At 39.8% G+C, this 16,907-nt stretch overlaps 2 protein-coding genes across 7 annotated transcripts in view; one reads left to right on the top strand and one right to left on the bottom strand.

The window, feature by feature from the left end:
• LOC119912167 (mucin-17-like) overlaps window positions 1-8,465 on the top strand; it is a 51,755-nt gene extending 43,290 nt beyond the window's left edge. For all 3 annotated transcript variants that reach the window (XM_038731203.1, XM_038731205.1, XM_038731204.1), the window contains 7 exons: window positions 323-3,013; window positions 3,094-3,202; window positions 5,872-5,991; window positions 6,211-6,516; window positions 7,011-7,127; window positions 7,247-7,368; window positions 7,449-8,465. In XM_038731203.1, coding sequence (XP_038587131.1) covers window positions 323-3,013; window positions 3,094-3,202; window positions 5,872-5,991; window positions 6,211-6,516; window positions 7,011-7,127; window positions 7,247-7,368; window positions 7,449-7,517 — 3,534 coding nt within the window. In that variant the 3' untranslated portion in view covers window positions 7,518-8,465. The remainder of the gene's footprint in view (window positions 1-322; window positions 3,014-3,093; window positions 3,203-5,871; window positions 5,992-6,210; window positions 6,517-7,010; window positions 7,128-7,246; window positions 7,369-7,448) is intronic.
• Window positions 8,466-11,819: 3,354 nt separating this feature from the next.
• The window catches only part of LOC119912168, a 35,085-nt gene continuing 29,997 nt past the window's right edge, over window positions 11,820-16,907 (bottom strand). For all 4 annotated transcript variants that reach the window (XM_038731210.1, XM_038731207.1, XM_038731208.1 and 1 more), the window contains exons 30-35: window positions 16,769-16,877; window positions 16,449-16,574; window positions 14,082-14,405; window positions 13,576-13,692; window positions 13,350-13,471; window positions 11,820-13,266 (exon numbers count right to left, since the gene is read on the bottom strand). In XM_038731210.1, the coding sequence (XP_038587138.1) occupies window positions 13,192-13,266; window positions 13,350-13,471; window positions 13,576-13,692; window positions 14,082-14,405; window positions 16,449-16,574; window positions 16,769-16,877 (873 nt within the window). In that variant the 3' untranslated portion in view covers window positions 11,820-13,191. The remainder of the gene's footprint in view (window positions 13,267-13,349; window positions 13,472-13,575; window positions 13,693-14,081; window positions 14,406-16,448; window positions 16,575-16,768; window positions 16,878-16,907) is intronic.

Here is a 16,907-nt window from a genome sequence, read left to right on the forward strand (position 1 = left end):
GGCTTGGCTTTAAATATTACTTTTGGCAATAGTGTATTTTGTCAGTGCCAAAATGTAGAGACAAGCTGGCAATCAATTTCAAATGATATTAGTTTTACTTACTTAAGTCCATATGTGGGAAACACTGTATATGCATATATACATATATTGAGCATAGCATTAGTTCAGGCAGGCAACAAAGTCAAGCTCAGCACACAATTCCAGCACATCAGCTGATAGCAGCACATGTCAATTCAACCTACATCAGCTAACAGCTCAGCGGATTGCCCTCTTACCATGTATGTTATCTTGATAAATAAATTCTTCTTTTGTCTCCATCCAGGGTCCGGATTTTACAAATGACATAGTTTCTTCAGACACCTATCTTTTTGATGAGCAAAATTTCAACATGGAGGACTTTGTCACTGTTGATGAAGTTGGTGATGATGACAAAAGCCCCGAGCACTATACTTTCTCCTCATCCGAGCAGTTCTGTAGAGCGAGAGAAAAGCAAAGCTCAGGTTTGTTGTCCACTGGCAAACAGACCTCAACAAGGTCTTCAAAAGACTCTATGAGCTCAGGCTCTTCCTCGTCCTCCTCATCCAAGTCAACTAAAGGTTCAAACTCTTCTAAATCAATCTTTGTGTTATCAAAAAATTCCAAGGACTCATCTGAGTCCACCAAATCCCCTAACAAACCCTTGTCTTCTGACACTGTCAGTAAGGGCCCTTCTTCTCCACTGCTTACAAAAAAACCATCCTCCACTGGCCTTAAAAGGCAACAGAGCAGGACTAAATCTACAGTTAGAGAAAAAACAAAAGACACAGAGAGCACAATGGCAAAGTCTGACCTCAGAGTGTCAGCAGAGGGCTTTTTTGCAAAATCTGGTCAGTCATACAGAGAATGCGACAAAGACAATTTAAAAGGCCCTGCAAGTGAGGATACTGGACAAGAAGCCTTTGAGATATTGGATTCCATTGATGATCTGACTGCAACGGAAGATGACAAACTTGAAGCTCCCAGTGAGCAGATATTCAAAGAAGACATTAGGCCTATAGAGGAAGACACATATTGGGTAATTGATTCAGTGGGAGATCAGCCGATGACTAGAAAGACTGAGTCAAAGATTGACAACAAGGACAAAAGCACCGAGAAAGAGGAGGCAGCTGCTAGAAAAATTAATAGACCATCAAAGAGGAGTGGCCCTGAAACCTCTGCATTCAAAAGTGAAGAGAATCCATACAAACATGACAGGACGGCAAGAAAGTACGAGACACAAACCAAGATGGACACCATTGCAGGGGTTTCTAAAAAAGACAAAGAGGTCACTGAGGAGGTGGTTTATGAGGTAGTAGATTCTGTTGAAGACGAACCGATTGAAGATGCTACCGCCACAGAAAGGTCTCATAGAAGAAGAAGTGCAAGAGGAAAAAAAGAGGATAAAATTATATTCAATTTCACAGAAGCGTTTGAAAAGCCAGAGGAGGATACGTACAAGATTCTAGACTCTGTGGAGGACGAGACTACCGATGACAAAACGGCCATTACGACAAGATCTACCAGAGGAAAAAAGGAAAGAACAACTAAGAAAGATGCTTCGAATGAGAAAATAAAAAAAGGGGACACGCCAACGAGAAGGAGGCACACTCCTGCCAGAGAGTCACAGGAACGAAACAGGGAAAAAACACCAAAGAGAGAGTCGAAAGTTCCTCCAGTAGAGAGCACACCAACAAAGAAGAAGGACATTGTTGCAAGAGAGTTAAGTGAGGACGCTACCTGCGAAATATCCTGTATGGAGGAAGAGGTTGTTAAGCATGATTGGCCCGCCACAGCAGGAAAAGGAAAGAGGGGAAGACCAAAGAAACAGGTTAAAACAACAAAAAAAGACAAAGTAACATTGAAGGATGACGAAGACGCATCCGAAAAAGTGGCTGAGGAAGAAGAGGCAGTGTATCAGATTGTTGATTCTGTGGAGGACGAGACCGTTGATGATCAGCCTCCAACAGGACAGTCTGAGAGTGCGAGAGAGGAGAACACTTCTAAAAACAGTGACAAGCAAAATATAAAAAATTCATCTCTTGCAGGATCCCCCAAAAATGAGGAGGAGGAAGAGGAAGAGCCTATGTACCAGATCATAGATTCCCTGGAAGACGAAGTTCAAGAAGAGCTGACAGCAACAGGTGGATCTGATAGAGGGAAGGAAAATAGTGCGATAAAAGATGAGACTCCTACAAAAGAAGAGGCATCAGCTGAAAAAGAAGGTACACCAACATGTGGTACCACAGTTGTGGAAGCCTCTGAAAAATGTCTGTACGAGATAGTTGATGATTTAGAGGAGCTAAATGATGTTCCATCTGCTGCAGAAGGGTCTGCTACAAGAAATGAGGAAAGCACTCTCAAAACAGACATTAAGAAAGAGGACAAATCAACAACCAAGTCCCAAAGTGATACTGCGACACGGCAAGAGGAACAAAAACCACCTGAGAAAAACGATACAACGGCAGAAACAAGCACTCTAGGGAACCTAGATGAAGTGAGCGAGGAGGAGGAGGATTACCCTGACGACACGGCCGAGGAGGAAGAACTGAGGAAGAGGCAAGCCTCCACAAAAGAGAGGCAGTTTGCCAAAGAGCGAGAAGCCAGGAGGAGGGAGGAGAGGAGAACCAGAGAGAGAGAGGAGAGGGAGCGAAGGAGTCGGAGTAACAGCAGCAGCAGAGGAGGATGCGGCAGTCAGGGAGGGACGAGGAGGACCAAGCAGAGGGGGAGGGAAACAAAGGAAAAGGTAGATGCCCAAAAGCTAGTGACTCTGGATGAGGTGGGAGCAGATGAGACTGGAGAGCAAAGAGTGCCAGAGAGCCGAGAGTGGGACAGGGAGATCACTGAGGGAGAGCAGCAAGCACTCATCACTCTGGATGAGTTTGTAGAAGAAGAGGAGGAGGAGGAGGGGAAGGTCGAGCAAAGCATGCTGGAGACCCGCCCACTCAGCCAGGAGGACGAATCAGTGGACTCCTTTTTTCTTCCACTGGAAATTACGGTGAAGCACTGTCAAACCGAAATGTAGAAAACACAGATACAGATAAACTGATACTAAACGTGTGTCGCATCTTTTTTTAGACTTTGGCAACTTTAGATGAAGCAGGCGGTGATGAGGAAGAGAAGCCGGACGAACAGCAAGCTGAGAAAACATCAAGATCTGTTAAACGCAAACACGATGATGACACAGGTGTGTGCTCTTCTGTCTATACATAGTGCTGCACATTTTGCCTGGTATAAGTGCATTATACCAACAAGAAAACTAATAATAATCTCCATTTTAACTGTGTGATTTCAAACCAGTAGACAGCAGACAGTATGGCTCTTGGTGCACAGTGTTTTGACGTGCGCATAATGATGTGACACATCGCGCAGCATGTGTGTAAATTTGAAATCGGAAATGTGACACTGATTGGTCCCAGTCACCGGTCATGGTCGATCAAGCTGAAAACGAGCCGATCCCGGTCACCAGCCGATCAATGGGTGCACCTCTAGCCGTTATAATTTATATTAGTTACACTCTTCTCCTGCTTTTAGTCAAAATGTCTGCTGTGAAAATTTAGAAGAAGAAGGGTTTTTATTTATTCACATATACATACATATATTCATATGCACTTGCAATATAACAAAGAACAAAGAAGTGATCATATATGTGAACTGGTCCCCAAAGAAGCTATCTAAAGCTTATGCTCGGGGCCAGTACAATCAAAAAAAAGAAAGAAAAAACAAAAACAAGAAAAATGTGTGGCCTACATATAAGACAATTCATACATAACTTTCACACAACACATTAAGGGATCCCATTTAACAAGCACAATTTTGTTTTACAGTTTACCTTGAGATTGTAGGAGTAACACTGACATACATTCAGAATATGAGGTAGTACATACATCAAGAAGATGAATACAAGTGTGGTGTATAACATATGTGCATTTGACCATTACAGTTTAACATAATGCTCTGCAGCTGGAGAGAGGGACAGTGAACCCTTATGGGGAAGTAATGATTGATGGGTGTGCAAAGAGTGAACCCTCCTATGGAATTTGACCTCTGACCCAGTGTTAGGGGGAGTAGAGTTTAGTGTGAATGAAGGGACTGTACCCTTCTGTGGTGTCTAACAGATGGTTACACTTATTCTACAGCACTGTGCCCTTATATGGTATTTAGCAGAGACATAAACATGTCCTATATAAGCTGTGTTCGATGTACAGAGAGACAGAGTGGTTATTGGGCTGGGTCACTCTCCAAGCTGCTGCAGAGCTTGTAATTGATGCTGAACTCCTTGATGTAATAAACTTTTATGATCAAGAACAGTGTCAAGCGGATTTCTTCTCAACACATCATCGCAGCATTATCGTTCGGACACCACACAAGCTTAATAGTTGTTTCTTCAGATTTTGTTTAAAGGAAACAAAAGAGCTTGAGTTTTTCAGATTGTCATCCAGCTCATTCCAAATCCGCGGTCACCGGCACACTACACTCACACTAGTGCTTTTTAATCTCCGGTTTTTCCCAATAATAATGTGCTTATTTCTAGTGAGGTGAGTGTGCTGGGGACAGCGGATGGGAACAAGCTCACACAAACTGCTATTCAGTCCAGAGACCACCTGATACATAGTACATGCATTGTGAAATATATTATATTCATTTAGTCTTAAAATACCGTACCCAAGAAAAATAGAACGAGTTGGAGCATTGAAATCAGACCATGATATGGCACGAATGACTTTTTTTTGTAGAAATTCTAATTTTTTTAAGTAAGTATGATAAGTATTGCACCAAATAATATTGCAATAGTTTAAATGGGGTTCAAAGAGTGTTTTATAAAGAGTAAGTAGTATTGCTTGAGGAAGCAGATGTCTAAGCTTAAAGAACAGACCAACATATTTTGATAGCTTTTTGACAAGATATTCAATATGGTGTTTAAAATTTAGGTGATCATCTATAAAGACACCCAAAAATTTAGTTGTCTTCACTCTATATTTCCTCTCCCTTTATTTTAATTTGAAAATTTAGATAATCGAAATCAAGTTGTTTTTTGTTTGGACAGAATATTATATAGTTTGTTTTGCTGGTATTTATAGATAGTTTATTTACTTTGAACCAGTTATCCACATTCTGAAGTTCTTTGTTAAGTAGTTTCTGAAGTTCATATTCATTTTTGTGTGATAGAAACAGGTTATCTGCAAAGATTACTTTATGAAGGGTCTTTGAGGAATTTCCCAGATCATTAATGTAAATAATAAAGAGGAGAGGACCTAATATGGATCCTTGTGGAACATCACATTGAATGTGTTTGTTTTCTGATCTCTGTTTGTGAATAGTTACATATTGTTGCCTCTGGTGTAAATAACTCTTGAACCAATTCAGTGGTTGACCTCTGATTCCATAATGGTGCAATTTATACAGTAATATGGTAAAGTCGATGGTATCAAAAATGATCTGTTGGCTGCACCAGTGATGATTTAGGTGTGTCCTGTGAATGTAAGGAATTATTTTTTTTGTACATTTTTATTCATTTAGCTGATGCTTTTATCCAAAACGACTTACAATTGCTATGTATGTCAGAGGTCACACACCCCTGGTGCAACTAGGCATTAAGTGTCTTGCTGAGGGATACATTGGTGGATGTGTTATAGTGGGGATTTGAACCTGAGGCTCTCACACCAAAGGCATGTGTCTTATCCACTACTCCATCACCACCACACCGCCCTCCAAACCAGGAGCTTCTCCTCATTCAAATTCAGCGTTCAACCTTGGTCCTACAATTACATTTTGCTTTTCGTCTCTAAAATATTGCTGCAGGAAATTGTAAACAAGTGTTGTGTTAATGTTTGTCTGAAACTTGTCCTGTTTTAGGGGAAAGTATGAACTTTGTCACAGTAGAAGAGGTCGTTGAGCTGGATGAGGAGGAGGAAAAGAAAGCGGTAACACCCAGGACAAGAGGCCGAACCAAGAAGAGAAGCAGACAGACCCCTGGTAACACACACACATCTATATCTTTTATACATTTATACCATTACTTGAAATCTGATCTCAAAGAGGAAACATAATTTTACATAACATAAACAGGCATCTTTGGTTTCACTGTTTTCCAATGACGGAGCTCTAAAACATGAAACGTAGTTAATTAAGAGTATTATGTTGCAGTTTTCCTTTCATCTGTTCGCTCAGCCAATTCATTGTCTTTTACCACAGTGAGAAAATCTACCAGAGGGAAAAAAGTGTGCAAGAGAGAAGGAAAGCAGACATCTGAAGCTGATGTACTGCCTCCCACGTCACTCAACGCCTCATCGTCATTGGACAAAGATCTGTCCACGTTGTCGAGTGACGGTCAGCCAGAGATCCAGAAGACTGAGGCAGAGGTGGAAGCAGCAGGCCGAGCCGACGTCGACGCTGCCTCAGCTGGGCAGGAGCCGCAGCCGGAGAACCCTAAGAACCTGGAAGGATGTGTGGAGGCGGGAGAAGAGGAGAAGGAAGGACGGAGCAGGGTGGACATTAAAGGTACAGAGAGCTGAGGACAGAGGCCAGAGACACTTTATTATTCACTTTTAGCATACCAGCCACACAGAGATGGTATTGTGGACCAACGAAAGTGGACCTTTCTCAAAATTAACACTGAAGTGGAGGAATTTTAATTCACATTGAGCAAATAACGAATATATTTCATTATATATTTATTTAGTATATAAAATGTCTATGAATCCAACTTGAAGTTTTGTCAGAAAAATCAATTTTATTTATTTATGTAGCGCCACATCATAACAAAAGTTATCTCAGGGTTATATAGAGCAGGTTTACGCTGTGTTCTTTGTCATAGTATTTAGAGACCAAACTATCTTCTACCATAGAAATTTTGAGAAGCTTGACATGATGTGTTCATTATCAAAATTGTTGCAGATTACGTAATTAGTTATTTCTCCTTTACTTGCATTGCAGTGCAGATGGAAAAAGCACTTAAACGACTTACAATTACAGATTGTTCTTTACTTCTTTAGCTGTGAGTAAGCAGAGGAGGGAGCTCATTGAACCTGAAGCAAAGCGATCTCGTTCTCAGTCTCCTTGTGTCTCTGCTGACTTCAAACTGCCGGCATTTAAACCCAACAACCCCCTCGGTGAGAGACACGAACACACACAGCGCTCACACAACACACTCCCATTTTATTTTCAAACAAAATGAGAAGCAAATGTTTTGTCACACTTTTGTTTCACTTTCAACTGCCTTCCTCTTCAGGTCAGAACTTCGTGGTCCCCAAATCAGTTTTTTTCTGTAATCTCTGCTCTGTTTTCTACCTGAACGAGAGCACCACCAAGGACCTCCACTGCAGCAGCCAGAGACACTACGACAACCTGCAGGTACATACAAAGACATACACAAAATGAAACCCACTAAAACACACACACTTGGACTCACATTGTTCCACTTCTTCTTTCAGAAACATTACCAGAAGCTTCAACAGTCAAGAAGTTCAACACAAAGTTCTCAAGGCTCTGCTTCTGAATGATCCCAACTTCAATACTGATTTATTTCTGTATTGTTTGTAAAAAAAAAAAAGTGAAAACAAGAAAAGAGAAAGCTTTGTTAATCACTGTAGAGATGATCCATGTTTGTTCAACTCCTAATATTCACATAACAGTAGTGCATGGAAACATGCATTAATTATCACTGTATTTTGCATATAGTGACAACAACAAACCTATTATGTAATCTGTAAAAAAGCAGGTTCCTCGTAGTGCTCTTTATGGTGTTGTGCACTGCTTGTGCACACACTGAACAGCCCCCATCCTCATGCATGCTCTCAATCAGTCATCCTCAATATCAGTGCGGCTTTAGAAGTTTTGCAAACACGATGTCTGAGAAACAACCACCAGCAATGAAAGAACTGCCCCTCCCTCCTTTGCCAACAGCAAGCAAGCAAGAGGGGCCCAGGTCCTGGCTAGGCTCCCGCTATTGACACTATGTGAGATGAGATTTCGCAGGGCAACCGGCTCCTTCTGCTGCCGTACAAAATTGTGGGTTTGGTGGCCAGGGTTTTGCGGCGTGATACGAGCAGCAGAGAGAGACATGTTTTGCATTTTATGTTCAGTTGTTACCGACTGCAGCTTTAACTGTGAAAAGAATCATAGAGATTATATTATGGGTTTGTTTTTGTGTTTCATTCATTCTATCTATCAATTCTAGTAAATCATGACTAATGTATTTTTTTTATGTAGAAGTGTTTTTAAGAGAAAATAATTTTTAAGTCAGTTATTATTTAAACATGTACCTGACACAGTATCCTGTACTGAACTCAACAATTCCTGTGGAGGGAAAGGTCACTGTTTGGTTTGACTTGGTGTCACAATTTTACTGTTTGCTTTGTTCTGTTTCTATAAAACATGAATTAAAATCTCGTATGGCTTCTGATGGTGGGTCTTTAACAGTGGGCTAATAAAATAAATGATTGAATGAATGACTAAGTTAGTTTTAAATTTTTTGTAGTACTCAAGTACTCAAAATGGAGTTTTGAAGAAAGGATTAGGGGCATGCTTCAATTGCTGGCACCACTGCGCGAGACTCCTGCATACCAGTATTGGCTATAAAGCCATGGAATAACAATTGTGGTAGAAGTATTCAGATCCTTACTTTGATAAAAGTATTAATGCCACATTAAAAATACTCTACTACAAGTCCTGAATTCTGAAATGTAAAAGTATGTAAGTATTAACAACAAAAGTTACCTAAAGAAAAAAATACTATAATATCACTGGACAATTCCTGCTGCATGTGAATTTTGCATTTTACTGCTGTAGATGTATATAGTTGTGTTATAACTACTTTATATACTGTTGGGTCGGCCCTGGCATTTTTGGCCAAGGCGGCCCACCAAAATTGGTCGGACACCCCTCACCAATACACCATCCTTGCTTTTAAGGGCTTAGATTAAGGGTTTGACAAAACTAGTAGCCCATGAGACTTGATACTGCACAATAGTCAGACCATGACAACAAAACAACAATATATTTAAATTGGCTTAGTATTTGGGGGAAAAAATGTATTGACGAAATAGTCAATAGGGGGGTCTGGGTATCCTTCCCCTGAAAAATTTGGGCTTTAAACACTTCATTTCCTGCATTCTAGTGAATATTTCTGCACCAATTCATTGAGGAAATGTCTTTATTTATATAAAAGGAAACACAAAATTCAGGTGACAATTCAAAAGTCTTTAAATGTGCAAGTGGCCCCTTTTCACCTCTATGATAAATGAATTCATTTTAATTCAGTTATAAATCCCTGCACCTTAATAGCTCCTATGTTTCAGCAGCTTTTCTGCTCATGTTCAAAACTTTCAGCGCATTAAAAATCTCTCCCACATATCTGAGTTCTCTGACATTTGCAGAATAACAATTTGAGATATAAAATTACGAGATATAATGACAATGTAGTCATTACATTTTAACAAAATCTGCCTGCCCCTCTGCTGTGCATTACCCTGCGTTATTGCTCTGCTGATATGGTAGCAGGCTGCTACCCCCTTTAGACCGTCTGACAGACAGAGTGCCTGTCTGGGACTGTACTGGATGAAGACCAGCTCACTGGTCTTCATCAGAGGTAGAAAACTGAAATTGAAAACACTTTTGATCAGACAGAAATATCACCACACATGCGGCCACTGTTTGTGTAGCAAATACACTCTCTCCCTCTCTCTCTCTGCTTTTGAGCCCAGCTGACGATCCACACCTGCACCTCGTCAGCAACCTCCTCTGCAGTCAACTCCATCCTGGCCAGTATTTCAACCCCGGTTGAAGTATAATATAACTAGAACAAAACCAACTACACAAACCAGGGAATAGCTGCTAGTTAATGTAGCTAGCCACGACACAAATGTATTCAGTTCTCCTAATGTTACACTTGTCTGATAATCCCTGTCTCACATGGCCCTGACTCTCCCTGTTCTGTGGTCACTTTATCTCACAGCAACAAATATTTCTGAACACAGAACTGTCTTCAATGCAAACTCTGACATGCTATTAACCTAACAAAGTCATTTTACTCTGTGAATTTTAGAACAAACAATACAGTAGGCTATGTCTACTAGCTATCCAGGCAACTTACAAGCTAGTCCTGCTCAGTTATTTTTGCCCCTCCTTCTGTGACCTCTGTCCTCTTCCTCTTAAAATACTGCAGGATGCTCATCTCTGTGTGAACATTTTGACCAGTTACTTTTAAATTGTTTATGGAGTTTGTCCCTGTTCAGTCCACTCTCCAGACAAAGTATTTGTTGGGGCCCTGTGTCTTTAGAGAACTTTATTCCTAGCAAGTATAACTTTATGAGCCAATACATTTTCAAAACTAGCAACCCCTCTCTAACTCTTCTAAAGTAATCACCTCAGCTGAGCCCTTGAGTATGATAAATAATAAGCCATATCATCATCATGCTTACCATAAATTTGTGCTGTGCTGGTTCTAACTCTGTTTTGCTATAGACCTCATCTCTGCTATCTGTCTCATGTTCTCCATGTCAGCGCCAGTACAGGGACTGCTGGCCAGTGGCGGGTAGAGTACTCAAAATCTTTACTCAAGAAAAAGTACAATTATTCCCATAAAAAGAAGAAAAGAACACAAATGACAAACCCATTTCATCTGTTGCATTTCCAGACATTAAACAGACATTAGTGATTATCCTTAATTATTTTGAATCTTTTTACCTAGATGTGCCTTGACTTTACTTATAGCCTAAGTGCTGAACTGTAGTCATGAATACAGAAACAAGCTCACTGTGGTTAGATCCTTGAGTGGGAGTATTGACTGCAGACGCTGAGACTATGCACGCCTTGTTCAACTGTTATCTACTGTAAATTATGACTGCAGGAGAGGCTGCAGGTGTTCAAAATCTGCTGACACTGTGAGAAGTGCATGCTTTGGTCTACTGTTATCTGTTATTACAAGAGGGACTGTTGAGGTGTCAGTCTGCTGATATTAAGACTACATGTTTAATTACTGATTACTAAGATTGATTGATTGTCAGCTTCCAACCTTTAATTATTACAGCCTGTGTGAACTTTGAGTGAACTTCCTGAAGGAATTCGCGACAGATACTGGGTGAGCAAATTCACGTCAGATAGTGGGTGAACCAAAACACGACAGATTAATGCTTTACGATTTCGGGACAAATTGATGAGCAGAAACACGACAAATACAGCCAGCAATATCTCAAGATTACTGTAAGAAACCAAGCATTAATGAAAGATACAGCATTACGTATGTTATTCTTGTATTAACTTAAATACACTTGTGTCAAATTATGCATGTATAACTTTTTAAAAAATATGGTGAGATTGATTTGAAATATAATGGAGAACTTCTTATCCAATAATGAAAAATATAGAAAGACAACACCACAGTAATAAATAAACAGCTGGAAAGAGGTGTTAAATTGGTGAAACAATACGTATAGGCGGCCACCAGATGGCAGCAGAGGATAAGAAGTTCACCATAAGGAGAGGAGTGGTCAAGAGAGAACAGAGGAGAATATAAAGCAGTGTCTGCAGACCACAGGTTGACATCATCCTCCGACCTGCAGGGATGTCATCTGTCCTGTATTGGAATAAACTCTTTCGCACCAATCTCTGACCATCTCTGTGAAACCTTTGTATTCTAAGTCTATTTTTGTCAATAATCAAAATGTTGGTAAGAGTTCAAACTTTCTTATCTGGCCCAAGTCTTGAATTTTTTACACGACATTAATACCTAATGCAAAAATTAAGCTCTACAACACATTTAAATGTATTTATCCATTTTTAATTAAGCACAGTCAGACACCATGTGAGACACTCAGGCTTTAATTGATGTTTTATAGAAACTGAACAAAAACTGTACAACAGAAGTAAGTCAACATATTGGACAAGTGACCTTAAATGAAACCAAGTCAATCAACACAGAGACATGAGGAAACTGTCAGGTACCTTTTATGAATTTACCACAAAACTACAGGTTTAAATTACTGGATCAAAGGTGGGATAAGCGATTCTTGAGAAACTCAATTCCATGAGAAATACCATAATATCGAGCAAACAACGACACAGCAAGTAAACATTATAACGTTAGCTCAGAGAGGACAAGACTGTCCCAGAGCCAGCACACCAGCTCCAGACAGTGAAACTAACAACTCGACATGTATTGGATTAGAATCACTTACCCCACCTTTAATGTGTGATTACATGTAAAAAACATACCTCTGCCTGTCCTGCATGTGTAGAAACTATGAGCATTTCTGATACATCTTCAAAGAAGAAACACAAAGACATCCTATAATGTAGATTCATAATAACCTTCACAAGTAAATTATTTCACATAAAAATTCTCTCCAAGACTAGAAACAATAACAAAATGTCTTTATATTGTCATCGAGAGACTAAATGTTTGCTAGTGTTGGTCTAGCAGTTAAGAAAACACACTCACATAGTTTAGTTCTGAGACATCGGATCTGACAGTTCTGTAAATTTGCACTTGCATGGCTAATTAAAGCTAAAGTGGTTGTTGACACTTCTGATCTTTTTACATCATGTGCAACATTAAATTCTTAGCTTCATTTATACAATTTTAAAACAGTTAATGAGCTCCCACTGTAACAGTTTAATCTTAAAAAAGGAGCTAGATGTTGCTTATTACAGTCCTGCAGCAGCACAAGATACTGAATTGGTTTCATTTTTGTGTTTGATTTACTGTTTGCTGTTGAGACGCAATAAAGATTTCAACAAATATAACAAAAAATGCTTCTGAGGTAAATACCTACCCTAGCTCCAAAGTTTTACGCTAATATGTAACTCTTACCGACTTCATGATGAAACTCCGTTCATCTTTGTTTTTACAGAATACAACCGATGCTGTAACTGTGCAACTGTGGGCAGAGCAAGGCACCAAAACTGCGAAGTTGGAGGGAGTTGCCAATGGGCAAATCATGCTAAAATGTTTATTATTAGGTATCATGGCAGATTTATAAGTAATTTTAATTAATTAATTTTTATTTACATGGAACAAGGTTACAGACCTCAATTAGCCACTATGAACATTGTGTGGTGATAATGGCGAATAGCTGTCTCTGCAGTGATTCGTGAAGCCGTTTCTCTTGTCCACCTTCAGCGTATTCACATTTTTAACAAAACAATACAAAAATAAATCCGTAGTTGAAGTCAGGATCATTCAGAAACAGAGCCTTGAGAAATTTGTGTTGAACGTCTTGATGGTTTCTGTTGAAGCTTCTGGTAATGTTTCTGAAAGAAGAAGTGGGTGAACGATGTAAGTCCAAGTGTGTGTGTTTTAGTGGGTTTCATTTTGTGTATGTCTTTGTGTGTACCTGCAGGTTGTCGTAGTGTCTCTGGCTGCTGCAGTGGAGGTCCTTTGCGGTGCTCTCGTTCAGGTAGAAAACAGAGCAGAGATTACAGAAAAAACCTGATTTGGGGACCACGAAGTTCTGACCTGAAGAGGGAGATGGTGAAAGTGAAGTTAAACAGGAGGAAAACGTGTGACAAAACTTTTACGCCGCTGGTTGTGTGAGCGCTGTGTGTGTTCGTGTCTCTCACCGAGGGGGTTGTTGGGTTTAAATGCCGGCAGTTTGAAGTCGGCAGAGACACAAGGGGACTGAGAACGAGATCGTTTTGCTTCAGTTCCAATGAGCTCCCTCCTCTGCTTACTCACAGCTAAAGAAGGAAAAAACAATCTGTAAGTCATTTCAGTGTTTTTTTTCATCTGCACTGCAAAGAAGAAACAATTACTTGTGTAATCTGCAACAATTTTGAATTCATATTTCAAGAAAAGTTAACCAATTCCAGCTTCTAAAATTTTTAAATGGCAGGAAAAAGTCTGGTCTTTGTAAATACTATTATAAAGAGTACAGCCTAAACATGCTTTAACCCTGAGATAACTTCTGTTATGATTTGGCGCTACATAAATAAATAAAATAAAATTTTTGTGACAAAATAAGCAATTTTTAGATTTCAAGTTGAATTCATAGCCATTTTATATACTAAATACATCTATAATGAAAACATTCTTTTTGCTTAAAGTCCATCCTTTCAGCTCTCTGTACCTTTAATGTCCACCCTGCTCCGTCCTTCCTTCTCCTCTTCTCCTGCCTCCACACATCCTTCCAGGTTCTTAGGGTTCTCCGGCTGAGGCTCCTGCCCAGCAGAGGCGGCAGGGGCAGCGTCAACGTCGGCTCGGCCCGCTGCTTCCACCTCTGCCTCAGTCTTCTGAATCTCTGGCTGACCGTCACTCGACAACGTGGACAGATCTTTGTCCAATGAGGCGTCGAGTGACGTGGGAGGCAGTACATCAGCTTCAGCTGGTTCCTTTTCTTCTTCTTCTCTCTCGTCTTTTGTGCCCACTTTTTTCCCTCTGGTAGATTTTCTCACTGTGGTAAAAGACAATGAATTGGCTGAGCGATTTTCTCTTAATTAAGGTTCATGCTTTAGACGTCCATCATTTGAAATCAGTAAAATCAAAAATGATTGTCAAAATTATATTATAGATTTTGGGTAATGACATGATTGTATAAAACAATGTTTCCCAAACTTAGGGTCGGGACCCAAAATGGGTCACAGGCCCATTTTTATTGCCAATTGTCAGAGTGAAATTCTTAATGTTACAATATTTAAATATGTGAATGATCGTCTGTTCAGCTATGGTTTAGCTCAGATGCTGTGTCAGGGTTCTCTTTAAGTCTCTCTAGTTTATAGATGCTTTAATGTGTAACATGAGGAGAAGTGCTCAGTAATGAGGAGTTGGTTTTAAAATGAATAAATTGGACAGGTTTCTCAGCGTTTCCTCTATACGCAATCACGACCGCCAATACTAAAATTTCCCTCGATCATTAAACTATGCGCTACAAATGTTTTCACTCAAATATTCTGGCAGTAAATGTACGGTGTCTGTTACAGTGTGTCAGCTTCTCAAGACCAAGAAAAGTCTGTTGTTTCCCACCTGCTGTAAAAGTGAAGCCAGTTAGCGCTAAGTTAGCTAACATCTCCCCTCCCCTTCAGACTGCGCAGCTGAGCAGGAAAGCTTCTACAGCAGCTACATAGCTGCTATGAAACTTAACATTAGCTCAATTTATAGAAAGTAACTGGAAGATGTATTTTATTACTGCCTACTTGTCCAATGTTGAGAACATCAGGTACAAACTTGACGTAGCCTGAAGCTCTGTCCTGTACAGACTGATGAAATTATTTTTCAGTCTGAAAAAGTGGTTTTGGAAAAGAAAGGATGGAGGTGACTGGAGGAGCTGAGGTTAGTAAAGATAATTAGTGATGCAAACTTTTACGCTAATGAGGAGACGTTTCTTTTTTGGATTTTAATGTGCAAATAAAAAGCACCTCAGAAGGGAGGGGGTTTTTCATGTTGCCTATTTTTTTTATATTAAAAGGTCTACAGATAAATGTCAGAAGCTGTAAAATGAAGACGCAAAAGGCAAACATGAACAGTCGTATCTATAATGATGAGGTCATATTAACAGGGTTTTCCTGCCGTTAAGGCTTAGGGGTGATGCCCAGAACATGCTGTGCCATCAATGTAAAATCACTGTGGAGCAACAGAACCAACCAAATTACTTTATCCAGATCTAAAGGTTGTAGTTCCTCAGTAGACTGATCTTTGGGTGTTGTTTATTTATTATCTGCTCTAGCTTTTCCAACTATTTGTTCAGAAAATAATGTTTTTTGTGAAATTGTGAAAATAATGGCCCAATACGATGTGAAATTACATATTTTTCATTGGAAAACAAAAATTTTCTGTTTGTCCTCCCCCCGCTGCTGAAAAAAATCCTAGAGGAAACACTGTATCTCCAAACGAAAAATTAGCTGAATCTGTGGAAAGTCCCATTTTTTTGTTTTGCAAAGAAGAATCTTTAAAGATGTGTTGATTCCATTTGGCACAACATACTATAGCCCCTTTTCCACTGCACGGTACCAGCTCCACTCGACTTTTTTTGGTTTTCCAAAAAACACAGCTGGAAGGTTTTCATACCGCTTATCTGATTTTACATTCTGAGTAATGTTGAAACATTTTAACTTAAATCAAGAGACAGCTGTGTTTGGGTCGCTGGTGTGTGTGTGTCACATTGAAAATTACGTTGCAGCAGTTGTGTGTGGCATCGCCTGACGACCAGGGGTACCATCTCTGGGCACTATCTGCAATGGAAAACTGAGCACGGCCAAACTGAGTTAAGCCGAGTCGAGCTGGTACTGGTAATGGAAAAACAGCATATCCGACTGTAGCATACCTGAAAAACCAATTCATAAATACATTTTATATACATGGCTTGTTTTGCCCTTTATGTGTAGTTTGTAAGTGCAGATGTACTTTTGTAAATTTGGGTCCCAGGGAGATTTTTCTTGTGGTTCTTGAGCTAAAAACGTTTGGAAGCCAGTAGTATAAAAGATATGGATGTGTGTGTTACCAGGGGTCTGTCTGCTTCTCTTCTTGGTTCGGCCTCTTGTCCTGGGTGTTACCACTTTCTTTTCCTCCTCCTCATCCAGCTCAACCTCTCCCACCTCGTCTACGGTCACAAAATTCATGCTTTCCTCTAAAACAGGACAAAAAAAAAAATAATAATAATAATAATTCAGACAAACGTTAACAAAACACTTGTTTACAAGCAATTTCCTGCAGAAATATTTTAGTGATGGAAAGCAAAGTGAAAATCACAGTTTTCTTGTGGGTATAATGCACATATACCAGTTTAAGTGTACCGTACTATACAAAGGGAAGAGCACACACCTGTGTCATCATCGTGTTTGCGTTTAACAGATCTTGAGGTTTTCTCAGCTTGCTCTTCGTCCGGCTTCTTTTCCTCATCACCGCCTGCTTCATCTAAAGTCACCAAAGTCTAAAAACAGATGCAACACACATTTAGCAT

Source organism: Micropterus salmoides, unplaced genomic scaffold, assembly GCF_014851395.1.
Source record: "Micropterus salmoides isolate LMB-PRFRI ecotype aquatic unplaced genomic scaffold, ASM1485139v1 Ms_hic_scaffold_2, whole genome shotgun sequence".
Taxonomy (NCBI): domain Eukaryota; kingdom Metazoa; phylum Chordata; class Actinopteri; order Centrarchiformes; family Centrarchidae; genus Micropterus; species Micropterus salmoides.